Source organism: Lissotriton helveticus, assembly GCF_964261635.1.
Source record: "Lissotriton helveticus chromosome 1_1 unlocalized genomic scaffold, aLisHel1.1 SUPER_1_unloc_37, whole genome shotgun sequence".
Classification (NCBI taxonomy): domain Eukaryota; kingdom Metazoa; phylum Chordata; class Amphibia; order Caudata; family Salamandridae; genus Lissotriton; species Lissotriton helveticus.
In genome coordinates, this window is record NW_027611678.1 from 1,040,825 (window position 1) to 1,058,586 (window position 17,762).

General features: G+C 48.9%; 1 protein-coding gene across 3 annotated transcripts in view; it reads right to left on the reverse strand.

Moving 5' to 3' along the window:
* Positions 1-17,762, reverse strand: part of LOC144805972 (NACHT, LRR and PYD domains-containing protein 12-like) — a 443,316-nt gene that overhangs the window by 218,178 nt on the left and 207,376 nt on the right. For 2 of the 3 annotated variants that reach the window (XM_078672432.1, XM_078672433.1), the window contains exons 6-7: positions 9,135-9,305; positions 8,840-9,010 (exon numbers count right to left, since the gene is read on the reverse strand). The exons of the other annotated variant lie outside the window; for it this stretch is intronic. In XM_078672432.1, coding sequence (XP_078528558.1) covers positions 8,840-9,010; positions 9,135-9,305 — 342 coding nt within the window. The remainder of the gene's footprint in view (positions 1-8,839; positions 9,011-9,134; positions 9,306-17,762) is intronic. 3 annotated transcript variants of the gene reach the window in all.

Below are 17,762 nucleotides of genomic sequence, written 5' to 3' on the forward strand. Positions count from 1 at the left end.
TTCTGTGGTCTGCATGGGACACATTCTATGGAGCAGGCACATTAACCCTCTGTGCTGTGTGGGTGGCAGGAGTACTCATGTGTGCACAGTGAGCCATGCAACAGTTTGCGAGTAAAAGGTGTGACTGCATGGTGAGCGAGGTGACCATATGAATTTGGTTGCAGATATAAGTGCAGAGTGGAACGAGTGAATGTATAGTTAGTGGTGGGCTTGTTTGAGTGAGATTGCAGATTGAGCAGTGAGGGGGACAGGTGAGTGAAGTGTCACATGACCGCAGGTTGAGTAGTGTGCTTGTGTGACTGCAGGGTGAGGTACAGGGTGAACAGCACAAGTGCATTGTGAGTGCAGAGTGATCACCGAGTGCAGGGTAAGTGGGTGAAAGGTGAGTGCAGAGTGATCACTGTGAGTGCAGGGTAAGTGGGTGAAAGGTGAGTGCAGAGTGATCACTGTGAGTGCAGGGTAAGTGGGTGAAAGGTGAGTGCATCGGGATCACTGCGAGTGCAGGGTAAGTGGGTGAATGGTGAGTGCAGAGTGATCACTGAGTGCAGGGTAAGTGGGTGAAAGGTGAGTGCAGAGTGATCACTGTGAGTGCAGGGTAAGTGGGTGAATGGTGAGTGCAGAGTGATCACTGTGAGTGCAGGGTAAGTGGGTGAAAGGTGAGTGCAGAGTGATCACTGAGTGCAGGGTAAGTGGGTGAAAGGTGAGTGCAGAGTGATCACTGTGTGCAGTCTTGACCAAATCTGGTCTTTGAATCTACCACTATCTTCAATAGATATAAAACCTTGCTGTTGGTCTGATCACCACAGCATAAGTTTTTCCTTCCAGCTAGACAAGACCATCCAATATAAGTCACATATTAGTAAAACCATTAGGAAATGGACTTCTATGGATTTGCCAGCCTTTTTAAACTTTTTGAGTGACTCCCTTCCCCCTGACAGCATTAATGTGGAGGAGGCCGACCTCCGGTTTAATGAATGGCTCACTGCAGCGATCAACATCTATGCTCCTCCTACGCGTCTTTGTAGTTCTAGAAATCCGGACGCACATAAATGGTTTACACCTGAGCTAAGAAAATTGAAACTGGAAGTGAGGCAAAAGGAAAGAATTTGGCGCTCTCAGTACTGCCCTTTAGCCAGGGTCACGTATTGCCTAGCCAGGAAGACATATCAAAAAACCTTACACAACTATAAGACTACTTATTACTCATCTAAAATTTTAAACTCTACCAATAAGTCAAAAGAAGTCTTCAGGATTGTAAACGAACTATGCAATGATGACAGAACCTCTCCTCCGGTAGTTCCCACACAATCGCTATGCAACTCCCTGAATGACTTCTTTCGCGACAAGATCTTATTGATCAAACAGAACATCTCCACACTTCCAGCTTGCGCCCCTGTGGACGACATCTATTTTAATTCTTCAACTTTGCACTCTTTTTTCCCTATTGATTTGCAAACATTCCTGGAATTATTGTCTAGAGTCAAATCAGGCTCTCCCATGGACCTCTGCCCCCCCCAAATTATGAAAGAAATCGGTCGAGCCATGCCCAACAGTATGATGCCCTTGCTCAACGATTCTCTTACTTCAGGGACAGTGCCCACTAGTTTCAAGCAGGCTTTATTGATACCCCTCATCAAGAAACCTGGCATTGACCCGTTGGACCTCACGAATTACCGGCCTATATCCTTGCTGCCCTTCCTATCCAAAATGTTGGAGGCTCATGTTACCAACTGCCTCTCAAATTTCGTGGAGGAATCGGGCTATCTCCAACCTAATCAAGCAGGATTTAGGCCTGGTCATTCTACCGAGGCAGTAATACTGGCCGTTCAGAACACCTTGAGGACCAATGCTGACAAAAATCTCCATCAAGCCCTGGTACTACTTGATTTGTCTGCCGCATTCGACACGGTTGACTATTCTATTCTGGTCAACCGTGTCGAACAGGCAGGCCTCAGAGATTCTGCTTTAGCCTGGGTGAAATCGTTCATTTCTGCACGTACTCAGGCTGTCCGCTTAGGCTCCTTTTCTGCTGCTAAAGTCAACTCCTTTTGCGGGGTGCCTCAGGGCTCCTCGTTATCTCCTTTATTGTTTAATTTGTATATGCGGCCCCTTCTTTTTGCTTTGAGAAACCATAAAGTCACTGTATACAATTATGCAGATGACTTGCAGCTAGTTTTTACACTTAATTCCCCTAATGCTGTGGAGGACTTTCAAGCTACCATGACTTTAATCCAGAGTTGGATGTCCTCAAATCATCTTAAATTAAACCCGGGGAAAACTGAGCTAATCTTGCCCAGTAAAAGCGAAATCAGTTGGAGCCCTAACTTCTGGCCTGCTGATATGGGCCTTCCGCCTAAAAAATCTCTGACTGTAAAAAGCCTGGGGATAACCATCAATGAGGACCTTACGTTAAAATCCCAAATTGGAACCGTGGTTTCCTCTGGTTTTTTTCAATTGAGGAAAATTAGGAAAATTGCGCACTTCCTCACCCATCCCGCCCTAATTCAGGTGGTCATGGCTTTAGTCCTTTCCCATATTGATTTTTCAAACAGTCTTTATCTTGGCCTACCTGTAGGCCAACTTCGAAGATTACAGTACTTACAGAACCAGGCAGCTAGACTGATCTGTGATGTACCCAAATGGGAATCGATTAAAACAGGCCTACAGACCCTGCACTGGCTACCTGTGGCCCAAAGAGCCGAATTTAAAGCCGGGTGTATCATCTTCAAGGCTTTGCAAGGCAAGGGACCTCTTTTTATTAGGCAGCTAATTGGAAGATATGCTCCCTTACGTAGCCTGAGATCAGCCCATAAAGACCTACTTGAGGTAACACGCTTCAAGAAAAAACGACAAGGAGGCAGCAGTTTCCAGTTCTTAGCAGCTACCCTGTGGAACTCGCTCCCACTAGTTCTCCGGCAGAGTAAGGACCTCCTTGCCTTTAGAAAGGCACTTAAGACTCACCTTTTCACACAGGCATATCTGAAGTAAAGATTCTTGTATATTTTATCTCTTGTTATGTTACCTCTTTCCAGCGCCAAGAAGCTTTCGGGCGTACGTGCGCTTTATAAATTTTTAATAACATAACATAACATAATAACGTAAGTGGGTGAAAGGTGAGTGCAGAGTGATCACTGTGAGTGCAGGGTAAGTGGGTGAATGGTGAGTGCAGAGTGATCACTGTGAGTGCAGGGTAAGTGGGTGAAAGGTGAGTGCAGAGTGATCACTGTGAGTGCAGGGTAAGTGGGTGAAAGGTGAGTGCATCGGGATCATTGTGAGTGGAGGGTGAGCGTGAAAGTGAAGGGCGAGAATGAGGAGCGAGTTGTCTGAATGCAGGGTGCATTCCCAGACACTTGAAGTAACTCAGAATGTTATTGACGGCAGCGTAGGGTTTCAAATGTGTTATACTATTGCAAATATGGCAGTAACCAGGGATGAGGGTGGAGGAAGTAAATAATGTCTGATCCTGCAACAAACTCCCAGTCTTGTGATTAGGGTTGCCAGCTCATTATTTTGATGTCCCAGGCGGAACAAGAATAAGCCGTCACCTAAAGCTGTTTTGTCAGTACTTGTCCATGCATACTTTGAACAGCAAATCGAAATAGAAATAACTTTTACTTGTGTTCCAGGGCTGCTTGAATTATCTATGGCTGATAATAAAAGGGTTTTTGTGTCGAGTCTGCGCACAACATATTTGAACATAGTAAACAAAGAATAATCAAGTTTCACTTAGTGAATGTGTGCAACCCAGGTAGAAGGTAGCCAGCTGTAGGACTTGGCCCTTTCCCCAGAAATGTTTCGCTTTTTATTCCCTTAATTTAGGGTGCCCCCTATTGTAACAAAAGTGTATAGGCCTTGTGTAGTGGAGATGCCCTGTGTAATGTTAAACTAATGTTAAGGTGCAGGTGTCCTCTTCCCCTAACATGGCTGCCACTGACCCCTGCTACGGCAGCGTGGTCCTTTCAGCGCATTCTAGTAGCCAGGAGCTGGCTAGAACCCTCAAACAATGTATCAATACTAGCCTGCCAGCCTGCCCATAGCCAGAATGGTGGAACCTCCTAGAACCTCCTGGAACCTTCCGGAACAGGTGAGGTGGCACCAACTGCCACTGCCAACTGTCAACTGGCACTATTAAAGGAAAGGGAGGGAAACTTTCCTGTCAGACTGAGGGAGCACAGGCCTGGGGGGAGAACCCATGCAGGAGTTTTAGGCAGTGGGGCCTAGACTTGGACCTATGACACTGGTAGTGACAGGGCCTAGGTGCTGCCTACCAAGTGTTGAGGGACCCTGAACTTGCCCCCTGACCTGGCCCGGCAGAAGGGGACCTCCGGGACCACTTGAAGGGAACTGGCTGAGGAGACTTGATTTCAGCCATCAACTCCCACATTCCCCCCTTCAAGGAACCCAGAGACTGCTATTTACAAGGGCGCAGAAATATAAAGCACCAAGAAGAAACCAAATCACCACAGGACTTTTGAGAAGACAACCAGGTATTGGCGCTGTATCGCTCCCTGCGCTCCCTGACGCCACCTGGTTTGCCACTGTCGTGTGGCCTGTCCTGTTGGTTCTCCTGAACTGCTTAAGTTGCCTCGGCTGACAGAATTTGTCTGTAAAGTGTCCCCTTGCTGTGTGCCGGGCCGCGCTGGGCCTGAATTACTGACTGTCCTGCCTAATCAGCGCTCTCCTATGGTGCCCCTGAGAAGTGCTGTGGACTGCCAGAATTGTTGTGCCTCTAAGCGCTGTGAAATTGCCCCCCCCCCCCCCAAGCGCTGACTCTGCTGAGAAATTGCCCCGAGGCTCTATTATTGTCCCGCGCCGTTCTACTCTGAAAGTGGCTGCCTCACTTACCACTCCGGCGCGGTAGCCTCGGCGCCTTTTTTGTGCCCCCTTGGTGCCAGGAGAGGGCCGCAGCCTCACATGACGGGGGGTGGCCGGCCGCGTCATTGGCCGCACCCCCCTCCTGACGGCCCTCAGCCATTGGCTGCTGTTGTCCCGCCCCCGGGAGCCGCTCCATGATTCGCCGCTGAGGGCGGGCCCCTCCACCAGCCTTCTTCCTAGTGGTTCCCGGGCCGGAAAGCCAGGGAAGCCCTGGGAACAGCCTGCCAGCACCGGAGGGCTCTCTGAGGAGAGCGAGAGCCCTCACCAGCCGGCGCAAACCCCGGGAGGGGTCAAGAGTGATCCTCAAGCCGCGGGAGGCCTAAGAGGGCCGAAGAGTAAGGTAAAGCCCGGTGGGGAGGGCGGAGAGCCGGCACAGAAGCAGGACCTCCGAGGAGTGAGGAGGAGTCCCTGGAGCCGCCCCTCCTCCGGGTAACTCTGCCTAAGGGCCCCGTTGGCCCTAATTATTCACTGAAGGCCCCCTCAGAACTGGGCAGTAGCCCTTATTGACTGAGACAGAACCCCCCACATCCTTCATTTGGTGACTGGTCTGAGGAGGAGGTAGACCCTTGCTGGGGAATTGTTTTAGCCAGATGGCCTCTTAGCAGGGACTGAGTTTCACAAGGAGAAATCCCCTGCGGGTTCAAGGATTTATCCATGCCAAATGAAATATTTTGCCCTTTGAAGGAGTATTTACCGGACAGAATGGTTGCTCAACTGCTGAAATGGGAATGTTTATTCCAGTTTACGAGGATGTTTTTCTTTACCAATGCTTAGGAGGTGGGATGTTGGGTTACGCCTACTGATATGGCTATTCTTCCCTAGAGAAATGTTGATGCATTGCCTACCAGTGTAAGATGTAATGCTCTACCCTGGGTTATTGACATGCAAAGGTCTGTTACTGTGGTTCGAAATGTTACTAAAACCTGCTTCATAAGAGTAATTGCCCCAGGGATCTGGGTTTACAAACTGTTAGCTCTTCCTCCTTAGGAACTGTGGCCCCATCTTTCATGAAATGGTGATGTATACCTAATGAATGATTTTACTTGTGCCAATTAAATGTTTTACATTTAAGGGAATGGGTAGCCCTGAGCAATGAAACGTCATTCCTAATTACTGAGGTGTTTACCCTGGCATTGGATTGTTTTAGAGGTCCCAAGGCCCCCAGCTTATAGGCCTCAATTCATAAAAAGGTTAACCCCTGATTAGGGGTTGTAATGGAAAGCCTACCGTTCCATTATGAAGAGTATTAGTAAGTGCTAGGCCCAAACCCAGGGATTATCTGTACTTCGTCTAGTGTCCTGCCCAGCCTAGGCCGTATGCATGGTTTACCTGTTATTAAATGTTTACTTTTGCTCAGAGTAGTGGTTACTTCCTGGATGAAATGTTGGTGCATAACTAATGAAAAGTTCTACTTCTACTATGGAACTGCTTAATGTTCATTTCTGCTGGGAGTGATCCTTAACATGGTTTATCCTGCACAAGGGGATGATTACCCTTAATGAAATGTTTTCTCTCCTTTAGTGCCATATTTATTGGAAGCCTACAGTTATTTATTTTCATGTTTACTGCTGTGAAACGCTCACCCTTGTTTGGTGAGAAGTGGGTAATATGCCTACAGAACTAATAAGATGCAATGTCATTTGGTTGCCTTTGTGATGTATTCCTTACAGGTGCTGATAAGAAGCCAGCTCGAGTTCAGGCCTGTGGTTATCTTTTACTCAATATTATCTAATATTTATCTGATATTTAATATTCAATCATCTGATTATTTATTACAAGATGTTGAAACCTATGTATTCTGAAGGAGAACTAACGAGATATTGATACTGCAATTCTTGATTTCCCTGAATCTGCTCTTTATAAAAGTTATCTAATTTTTATAAAACTAACTGGAGTGGCGTCACTCATTGCGTGCCCATTTTTTACTGTCTCAGTGGTTGCGTGTGCTGTATGGTCGCTTTACACAAAAGCTTTCGGATGCCTACCCGCTTGTGCCATGCTACCCACGGGGAACTGGTGACCCCCAGTTCCAACACCAGCCTATTGAACTAACATAATTCTTATGGTGGAAAACCACCAGTATACCAGATCCACAGCTCAAAAATACTGTATGTTATCTTCACATTCGTAATCAGCAAAATATCACAATAGCTTCGGTTAGCACCGAAATCGTTTTTCTTTTATTTTTCAAGTCAAAGAACTGGCAACATGAAATCATTACATGAATTGCGAGTAATGCAATTATTTTACAAATAATGTTTAAACTAACAGAAGATATTGTGATTTTTTGCCGATTACTAATGTGAAGATAACATACAGTATTTTTGAGCTGTGCATCCGGTATACTGGTGATAATAAAAGGGAACATGCAGTTTGCAAAAGAACACATGGCTGGCTGGCATTTTTGCGCCTGCCTGTGTAGTTTTAAAAGAAACGCTGTCTCCTTTCTGGGAAGCGCTAACCCTCCCAGGAAGGGGTTAATTCATAGAGCTGAAATGCTTCAGCTGCAGTGAGAGGCAGTAGGTCTCCACTGCTTAAACTGAAAGCAAAGGAACAGACAGGCATTTCAGCTGCAGTGCGAGGCTAGGAGTCTCCTCTATAATAATATTCAATGCGAAGGCTGTCTTCAGTTCTGTACCTTCAGTTTTAGCGTCTCCTCACTGCAGCTGAAGCTGAATGGATTAACCCCCTCCTGGGACGGTACATAATAAAAGCATGGCCACTTCTCTAAGAAGACTTATCAGGGAACAAAGGTAAAATTAGAGTGGAGTGCCCCCCCCCCCCTAGGAAGGTGTCGCGCCCCCCAGGGAGACGCGCCCCACAGTTTGAAGAACTCTGCGCTAGGCAAATGGACACTGCCCGGCAACTTTCTGAGTTGAATTGACTATCTTGCTGTAGAGTTGGTTCTCCTTTTCAGGTCTCACCTTTGTTGTTCTTCTCCCGTTTGATTCTCTTGTAAATCCAGACCTTTGGATCGTGGACTCGAGTGGTTTTCTAGCGTCCCTGTATTTCTCCTTGACCTACTCTTTCCCCTGCGCAGTTTCGTTTGCTTGCTTACCTGCTCTCTTACCGGATTCTTCCAGTTTGGCTTAGGAACACTGGGGCCACCACCCTGAAGCTGGAAAGTGATTTTAACATCTTAGCAAGTTCCATATTTGAATTCAAAAGACAAAGTTCAGTAGAGATTTAACTAATGTTGAGGGAGTGGAGGGTGTTTTTGAGTGACAACTGCAGCAGAAACTCCTAGGGAGCCAATACCACCAGTTTATCTATTCGTTTCACCGGTGCTACAATATCTACCGCACAACAAACAGTCCAATTTTAAACAGTGAGGCCTGATGGGAAAAAGGAATCCCCACGACTCAGACAATTTCATTTGGATTTTGGTTGCGAAGAGAGAGAAAAACTGCAAATTGATTATTCTCAGATGACCAATTTAAAACTTCTGACCTCAGGCGGCTGATCTAACGTATTATTTTAAATTTTGCCAAGTAATGCATCCTTCTAGTCTTCTTATTTGGGTGGTCACTGCCAGAGTGAGTTTGTAACCCTAGCACCCAGTTGTATGCTCCACCACCCATTCCTCAAGGGAGGTGAGGGGTGAGCACAACTGAAAGGGCTGGGAACAAGCCTGCGGCAGATCGTGGGAGCAAATTGTGCTGAGGTATGGATCCTCCTTGCCTTATCAATGAATAGATGCAGCTGGATGTGGGCACCCTGTAATCTTCAGTAAATCAAATTTAAACCAGCAGAAGGGAAGATTTCTTAAAATCTGCATCCTTTTGGGGACATTCTTCTCTCAGAGTACACCTCCTCCAACAGTCTTCTGAGAACTAACTTTCAAATACACGTAAGATGAAAAACTATTACTGTTTCTGCTGGGAAAGGGATTTAATCAAAGTCCATAAACGCAGAGAGAAGGACAGAAATGCAGAGGATACAGACAAGCCCCCCTGCTCCTCACCGGATCTTCTGCAGCCGGGTGTCCGGGTGCTTCAGGGCCTCCCAGAGCAGGGATGCACCAGCGTCACCCAGTTTATTCTGTTCCAAGTCCAGGTCCAGCAAAGAGCGGTTGGAGCAAAGGACAGCGGCCAGAGCTGCACAGGAAGCACCGGTTATCCCACAGAGATAGAGGCTAAGAAGGTGCGATAAAGAGAGTGATGGAATGAAAATATGAACAATTCTGATGGAGCGAGAATCAATAATCCTATTGATAGAGAAAAGCCCCCCAACCCCCCGCCTCCCCCCTTGCTCCTTACTGGATCTTCTGCAGCCGGGTGTCCGGGTGTTTCAGGCCGTCACAGAGCACGGTCGCACCAGCGTCACCCAGTTTATTGCAATTCAAGTCCAGATCCAGCAAAGAGCGGCTGGAGCGAAGGGCGGCGGCCAGAGCTGCACAGGTAGCAACGGTTATCTCACAGCCGTTGAGGCTAAGAAGGTGCGATAAAGAGAGAGTGATGGAATGAAAATATGAACAATTCTGAAGATTTATTACTCAAAGTACTAAAACAAAGGTAGAAATAATCAGACCAGCAGCTGTCATGGCCCAGTACTCTCAGATCAGAGGTGCACAAGAAACACTTTAACTCCTCCCACTGTCACGTGGCTGGTCAGTCAGGGGCTGACAAACTTTTTCCTCTAGTAGAGATAATAGGAGAATCAGGTCCATTGCAAAGACATCCTCCGTGTTACACCCCCAGGTACAGTACGGATGCTTGGTGTTATAGTACTGGGTCTCAGAGGGCAGCCCACCCAGGTACAGTACAGATGCTTGGTGTTATAGTACTGGGTCTCAGAGGGCAGCCCACCCAGGTACAGCATGTATGCATGGTGTTATAGTACTGGGTCACAGAGGGCGACCCACCCAGGTACAGTACGGATGCTTGGTGTTATAGTACTGGGTCTCACAGGGCAGCCCACCTAGGTACAGTACGGATGCTTGGTGTTATAGTACTGGGTCTCACAGGGCGGCCCACCCAGGTACAGTACGGATGCTTGGTGTTATAGTACTGGGTCTCAGAGGGCAGCCCACCCAGGTACAGTACAGATGCTTGGTGTTATAGTACTGGGTCTCACAGGGCAGCCCACCCAGGTACAGTACGGATGCTTGGTGATATAGTACTGGGTCTTACATAGGGCGGCCCACCCACGTCCAAAACAGATGCTTGGTGTTATAGTACTGGGTCTCACAGGGCACCCACCCAGGTACAGTACGGATGCTTGGTGTTATAGTACTGGGTCTCAGAGGGCAGCCCACCCAGGTACAGTATGGGTGCTCGGTGTTATAGTACTGGGTCTCAGAGGGCAGCCCACCCAGGTACAGTACAGATGCTTGGTGTTATAGTACTGGGTCTCACAGGGCAGCCCATCCAGGTACAGTACGGATGCTTGGTGTATAGTACTGGGTCTCACAGGGCAGCCCACCCAGGTACAGTACGGATGCTTGTTGTTATAGTACTGGGTCACAGAGGGCAGCCCACCCAGGTACAGTACAGATGCTTGGTGTTATAGTACTGGGTCTCAGAGGGCAGCCCACCCAGGTACAGTACGGATGCTTGGTGTTATAGTACTGGGTCTCACAGAGGGCAGCCCACCCAGGTACAGTACTTATGCTTGGTGTAATAGTACTGGGTCTCAGAGGGCGGCCCACTCAGGTACAGTATGGATTCTTGGTGTTCTGGTGCTGGGTCTCACAGGGCAGCTCACCCAGGTACGGTACGGATGCTTGGAGTTATAGTACTGGGTCTCAGAGGGCAGCCCACCCAGGTACAGTACAGATGCTTGGAGTTATAGTACTGGGTCTCAGAGGGCAGCCCACCCAGGTACAGTACAGATGCTTGGAGTTATAGTACTGGGTCTCACAGGGCCGCCCACCCAGGTACAGTACGGATGCTTGGTGTATAGTACTGGGTCTCAGAGTGCAGCCCACCCAGGTACAGTACCGATGCTTGGTGTTATAGTACTGGGTCTCACAGGGCAGCCCACCCAGGTACAGTACGGATGCTTGGTGTTATAGTGCTGGGTCTCAGAGGGCAGCCCACCCAGGTACAGTACGGATGCTTGGTGTTATAGTACTGGGTCTCACAGGGCAAAACACCCAGGTACAGTACGGATGCTTGGTGTTATAGTACTGGGTCTCACAGAGGGCAGCCCACCCAGGTACAGTACTTATGCTTGGTGTAATAGTACTGGGTCTCAGAGGGCGGCCCACTCAGGTACAGTATGGATTCTTGGTGTTCTGGTGCTGGGTCTCACAGGGCAGCTCACCCAGGTACGGTACGGATGCTTGGAGTTATAGTACTGGGTCTCACAGGGCCGCCCACCCAGGTACAGTACGGATGCTTGGTGTATAGTACTGGGTCTCAGAGAGTGCAGCCCACCCAGGTACAGTACCGATGCTTGGTGTTATAGTACTGGGTCTCACAGGGCAGCCCACCCAGGTACAGTACGGATGCTTGGTGTTATAGTACTGGGTCTCACAGGGCAAAACACCCAGGTACAGTACGGATGCTTGGTGTTATAGTACTGGGTCTCACATAGGGCAGCCCACCCTGAGTGGCAAAATCAGATCGGGTTCCCCCCTGGACCCACTGTAGCCTTCACAATTTAAGGAATCTATCTCCATCCTTAGCGAACCCCTACGCAAAATAATTAATTTCTCTTTATCATCGGGGACCGTTCCTACTCTCTGAAAACAAGCCTGGGTTTCCCTCATCCTAAAAAACCCCAATCAGGACCCCACTAAACCTGAGAGCTTTCGGCCTATATCCCTTCTCCCTTGGGTAGCTAAAATCGCGGAAGCACATGTTAACGTGCTAACTCAGTTTGTGAACTCCCATAACATCCTGGATCCTTCCCAGAATGGGTTTCGTCCGGGCCATAGCACGGAAACTGCCCTCCTGGCCACTACTGAGCACCTACGATTTCTCTTGGACAGAGGTCAAAGTGCGGCGCTGTTGCGGTTAGATCTCAGAGCTGCCTTTGATACTGTGTCCCATGAGATTCTACTCCATAGACTTGAGGAGATAGGGATAGAAGGCTCAGCCCTGGGCTGGCTTCGTTCTTTCCTGGCCAATAGATCTCTCCGAGTCTCAGTCCCCCCCTCCCTTCTCCTCTCAGATCCACACTGTTGATCAGGGGGTGCCTCAGGGCTCAGCCCTAAGTCCACTGATTAACTTATACGTCCAGCCACTCGCTGCGGTCGCCAAGCGGCGGGACCTCACTTTGGTCTCATATGCCGACGACACGCAGCTGGTGATCACCTTGGCGGATGGCTCCTCCCCTGCTGCTTCCAGATTTAAAGATGGTATGACTGCTGTAGCCGATTGGATGGCAACCAATTGTCTGCAGCTAAACACTGGGAAAACGGAGATTCTGCTGGTGGGCAAGGATGCCAACCTATGGAACGAGCAGTGGTGGCCGACAGCCTTAGGATCAATACCATCCCCCAAGAGCGTGGTAAAGAACCTTGGTGTCCTGATGGACTCCTCGCTTTCCTTTCAGGCCCACACTAAACAGCTGGCCGCTACGTGTTTCGGCACCCTGCGAGGCCTTAGACCCTAGGCACTCAAAGTACGGCCCGCGGGCCATTTGCGGCCCGGCAGACCTTTAGATGCGGCCCCCTTGTGGAAAACAACGTCAGACGCACGTAATCAGCAGACTACTGTTGTGGTGCAGATCTTAAACCTAACTAACCAAACAGCTATAGTCACCGCCACGAAGGCGGTCCATCCAGGTTACCACTCTGAGGTTCTGAGATTCTGAACCCGTTTCATAAAAATCGTCGTATCATGACGATTCTGGTATCAGCGGACCGAAAATGGCGAGTGTAAGATGTACGAGTGTTTGTCATGTTCGAGTGACGAAATCACCATGAAATCAGGTATTCCATTCTGAACCCTTGGGTTCCATTTTGTGGATGCCCTAACATAGGCCGATGACTAAGGCCGAACGAGTCCTTTAGCTGACTTCTGAATAACCTGAGCGAGCGACCCTCTTGCCCGAAGCCAAAAACCTGTTCGGCCAGTTCCTTTCCCAGTAGCCGATCAAGATTAAGCAAGGCACAGGGCAACATAAACTTTTTCATTGCACACAACTATGTCTTATCTTGCTCACACCTGTCTCTGCTCCTTTCTTTATGGTCCGTTTACGATGGGGATGTGCCCGTTTTTTTTATGGGTTCGATCGACCTGTCTGATGAAGAATGTTGGGTTTGACCAATAATTGATTATGGGCTGGACAAACTGAAAAATGGGCTTGTCATCATGCTCCTACTGTTTCTTTGTCGTGAAAATATGTGAGTGGTCAACTGTAAATAAGGAATGTTTGCCTGAAGCATAATATTTGGTATAAAAAGGGATGACAGGCTTTGTAAAGTTGAGCAGTCTCGTGAGAACATACACTGTGTTGTACTTCTAGGGATCTGTGTTACTGGCTGCAGCTAATAAAATTGATCTTTGACGTCACCAAGAAGTACCCCGTGTCTCTGTACTCTAAGACAGGTGGACCCGGAGACTAGGGCGTTTCCCCTGGCGCCGCTGGGTCTTAAATAACCCGGCTCTTCAACACTATGCCTGTCCAGTAGTTCTCCCGCCTTCACCTCCCAATGAGGACATATAAATATAGTGCCTTCTGAAAAAGACTCCTTTAGTTTAAGCTACGAGCCACCCTGGTACCAAACTGGTTCCTCTCCTTAGAGCTGGCAAGCCTCTGTAAACATTCCTAGGTTACCGTTTGAAGCATGCTGTGATTCTGCCTTTTTCTTCAAGCAGTACTCTTAGAGATGTGGTGCGGGTGCGAAGCATGGTGTTCATGGATGCTCAGTGACATTTAGAGTGATTATAGGTACTGTGTCTGTAGCGCCACGCTAGCCACGGAGTTCCCGCTTTACACAATGAGTAGGAATGCATCCAAGTGTGACCCAGTGATGTGTGCCTTAGTGAGGGCGAAGTTGACTCATAATTGATTCCCGTCCCAGCTGTAGATTGGGGCGACGATGAATTAATTATGGACCTCCATTTATACAACTCGACCAGCAACTCAAAGGGCATCTCCGAACTAGCAAGAGTACATGTAAGATTAACCAACTTAGATTAATCTTGCTAGAAATAAACACGTTTGAATTGTTTTTCTCAAAGGTGCAGATCCAGGGTTTTAATATCCCTGCCACATGCAGTGCTGCTTCTGATCTATACCTAGTTAAATGTGCAGCCCCTGAACTCATCTGTGCCATATCGCACGCACGGTATAGTGCCCTCGCACCACTGCTCGTACACTCCAGCTCTGTGATACATCAGTGCCTCATACAGCACAATGCCCCTGCACCCCTTCCACATACACTACATCTCATCGACCATCGGTGCCTCATGAACCTTACAGCACAGGGCATTGACATCCCTACCCTATACACCACAGCCATACCCGCCTCATGCACCATACACATTTGTTTTTACTTTAGTAGCCAGGCCCCCGCGTCACCCCCACCCCGCCTCTCCCGTCCCCATCCGCAGGCTCATCAGTGCGGCCCTCGGCCACAAGCCAAACTGTAAATGTGGGCCCGAAAAAAAGTTTGTGAGTACCCATGCCTTAGACCCATCCTGAAATACTTTGATCCTCCGATACGACAACTTATCGTGCAGGCTACCATTCTTTCTCGCCTGGATTACGCTAGCTCACTTCTCCTGGGGGCTAACAAGGCAGAACTGCAGAGAATGCAGCGCATTCAAAATGCCGCCGCCAGAGCACTGGTGGGCCTGCCGCGCTTCTGTTCTGCGACTAGCACCATTCGGAGGCTGCACTGGCTTCCGGTCGATAGACTCATTCATTTCAAGACGCTATGTCTTTCTTTTAAAATCCTGAAACTCTCGAGTCCCATCTTGTTGAGCAATTTGATCACACACTATGTTCCTTCTCGCCCCTCTCCGCTCGACAGAGCAACATCTGGCCGTCGTGCCCAAAATGAGGCTTTCCAGGACCGGTGGCCGTGCTTTTAGATACCTCGCACCCAAATTGTGGAACTCTCTTCCAGTGCATATTCGTGCCATTGATTGTCTGTCTGCCTTCAGAAAAGCTATTAAGACTTTCCTGTTCACCTCATGTTAGACTTTGCAAGCCCCTTTTCTTTTTCAGCTGTTTCATATCTGTGTGCCCCTCTTGGTTAGCGCCGGGACGCCTCTTCGCTGGGGCAGCTGCGCGCTTTATAAAACGGTTAACATAACATAACACCCAGGTACAGTACGGATGCTTGGTGTTATAGTACTGAGTATCACAGGGCAGACCACCCTGGTACAGTACGGATGCTTGGTGTTATAGTACTGGGTCTCAGAGGGCAGACCACCCTGGTACAGTACGGATGTTTGGTGTTATAGTACTGGGTCTCAGAGGGCAGCCCACCCAGGTACAGTACGGATGCATGGAGTTATAGTACTGGGTCTCACAGGGCAGCCCACCCAGGTACAGTACAGATGCATGGAGTTATAGTACTGGGTCTCACAGGGCAGCCCACCCAGGTACAGTATGGATGCTTGGTGTTATAGTACTGGGTATCACAGGGCAGCCCATCCAGGTACAGTACAGATGCTTGGTGTTATAGTACTGGGTCTCACAGGGCGGCCCCCCAGGTTCAGTACCCAGGTTCAGTACGGGGAACGCCAAACATTAGACCTGTGGTGACGCGCTGCGAGGGGGCTCGCAGCTTACCTGACCTTTCTGCATCACCGAATTCACTGGGCATTTGGGCACAGCTGGGCTCCTGACGCTGTGGTCTCCCCCGACGGCGAGCTGCTGACATCGCTCGGCCGCGGAGCGGGGTCGAGACTACAGCTCCCAGCCTGCCCTGGGAGATCGCCGCCCACTTCCTGCTTGGCGCGAACGGAGGCGCATAAAAACAGACAGCCGCCACCGCATCGCGGACGCGCGCGGGCGGCACCGGGCGGAGCCCGGGCAGAGGGCGGGCCGTCTGTGGCCGTCCGGGGACGACAAGGGACGGGACGGGCCACCCCCCTTGGTCTGTACGTCTATGATACTACACACAGGTACTGTACTCTGGCCATAGGGGATTTTCTTAGGGCAGAGGAGCCCTTGAAAGATCACTCGCTAAACCCCCACGGTAGCACGCAGGAGGATTGGTAGAAACCAACGCCGCACATTGTTGTGGCGAAAAGGAAGGAGACCACAGGGGAACGATGTCCACTCACCCCAACACACGCTCGACCGGGATTAAGCCTTCTAAGAGAACAACCCCTAAGCCAACACGGGGGGAAACAAAGGAGGCAGCCCATGCAAAGGGGAATAAACCTACAGCAATTGACCGAATGCTAACAAAAGTTACAGGTGAAATTGAACGAATGGAACGGAGCTTATCCTCCTCGCCCAATCTGAATGCCATTAGTCAAACACCCCCCAGAGACGCTTCTCTGATTGATAGCCTAAACGCCCAGGGCAGTATGTCACAACCAAATTATGACACAGTGGATATCCCTTGTGCCCAAACCTCAGGGCTAGAATCCCCGGAACTTATTGACACGGTCCCTCGGAAAGCAAGGAAGCGAGTGGGGAGGAACAAGGGGCAGCAGAGGCAGAGGAAAGCACCCCCAAGAACCAATTCCCCAATAAGCCTTCAAGAAGATTATAATTCATTAGAAAATAATCCCCGAGTAGACACTATTCCCCCAGGGTGGATTGAGCAAGTAGTAATAGATATTAAAAAACAGTTAGAATCCTTCATTGCGGCACAATTAAAACCCATCATAAGTAAGGTAGACAAAATAATCTGTGAGTTCTCCAAACAATCTAAAGCATTAGAACACGCACTTGTAAAAACTCCCGCTGACCGTCCACAATTGATGGAGGAAATCACAAATGATAAGGCAAACACAAAGAGGGCCCAAAATAACAACTGTGTTAGCCATGTCCAACAGGCTATAGTCCAGATCCATGAGTCCCCCCAACTCTGTCCAAAACCCCAAAGGGGGAACAAATGATAATTCTAGAGGGAGACAAAATCAAGGTGCGAATAACGCGCAGAGAGAGAAACCTCCCATACAACCACTAATGCAACGGAGACACGATGAGCGCCCGCAGAGAGAAGGGAATTACAACCACTGTTATAAAGACCCTGATCCCTTTGACAACACCACCACTCAGGCACCACATTTAGATCTACCTCCCGAGGCGAATCCCTTTGTCATAATCTTTGCAGGGGTTCCTGAAAATAGGCCTAACGAAAGAGAAACACACCAACAATTGCGCTCAAAAATTTCCAAATGGTTGAATATCCACAGACCCTTAAATAGTGGGGAAAGAGGAGAGATTCTAAGTGTAAGAAGGGTAAACTGGGTGGGGGGGAGAAAGAAAGATATTAGAGGAGACTGTATAGTCGCAAACTTCGCGGACACTACCCTGGTAGAGTACATCCTGAAGAACTCCAATAGGAACCAAACAAGCACGATTTGTGCTCTCTCACTGGGATATTTCTACCCAAAGACAAGAAATAACAATCGTGTGGAGGATGAGGGAGGATGGACGCTGGTTGGATCACAGCGCCCATATAGACCTAGAATAGCAAGCCACCCCGAACAGCCCCATTTCCATCGTGATAACCCTCAATGGAGAAATAGATATGACCCATTTCAATCTTTAGAGGATATAGATTGACTCAAATTCACTCCACCCACTAAAAAGAACTTTATAGGAAGTCCGGCCACTAGTAGTTATCTTGGCCCACAAGTAGGGATTATAGGGGGGAGCGAGGAGAGTATATCAACTAGGGGACTAGACTCACCCCGGCCCAAGAGGGAAAAGGAAAAAACAACTACATTGGATTCACCATTAGATGGGGTGGTGAGAGCAACTGAAACCCATAAGGCAAGAGGCACAGGAAAGCGGGA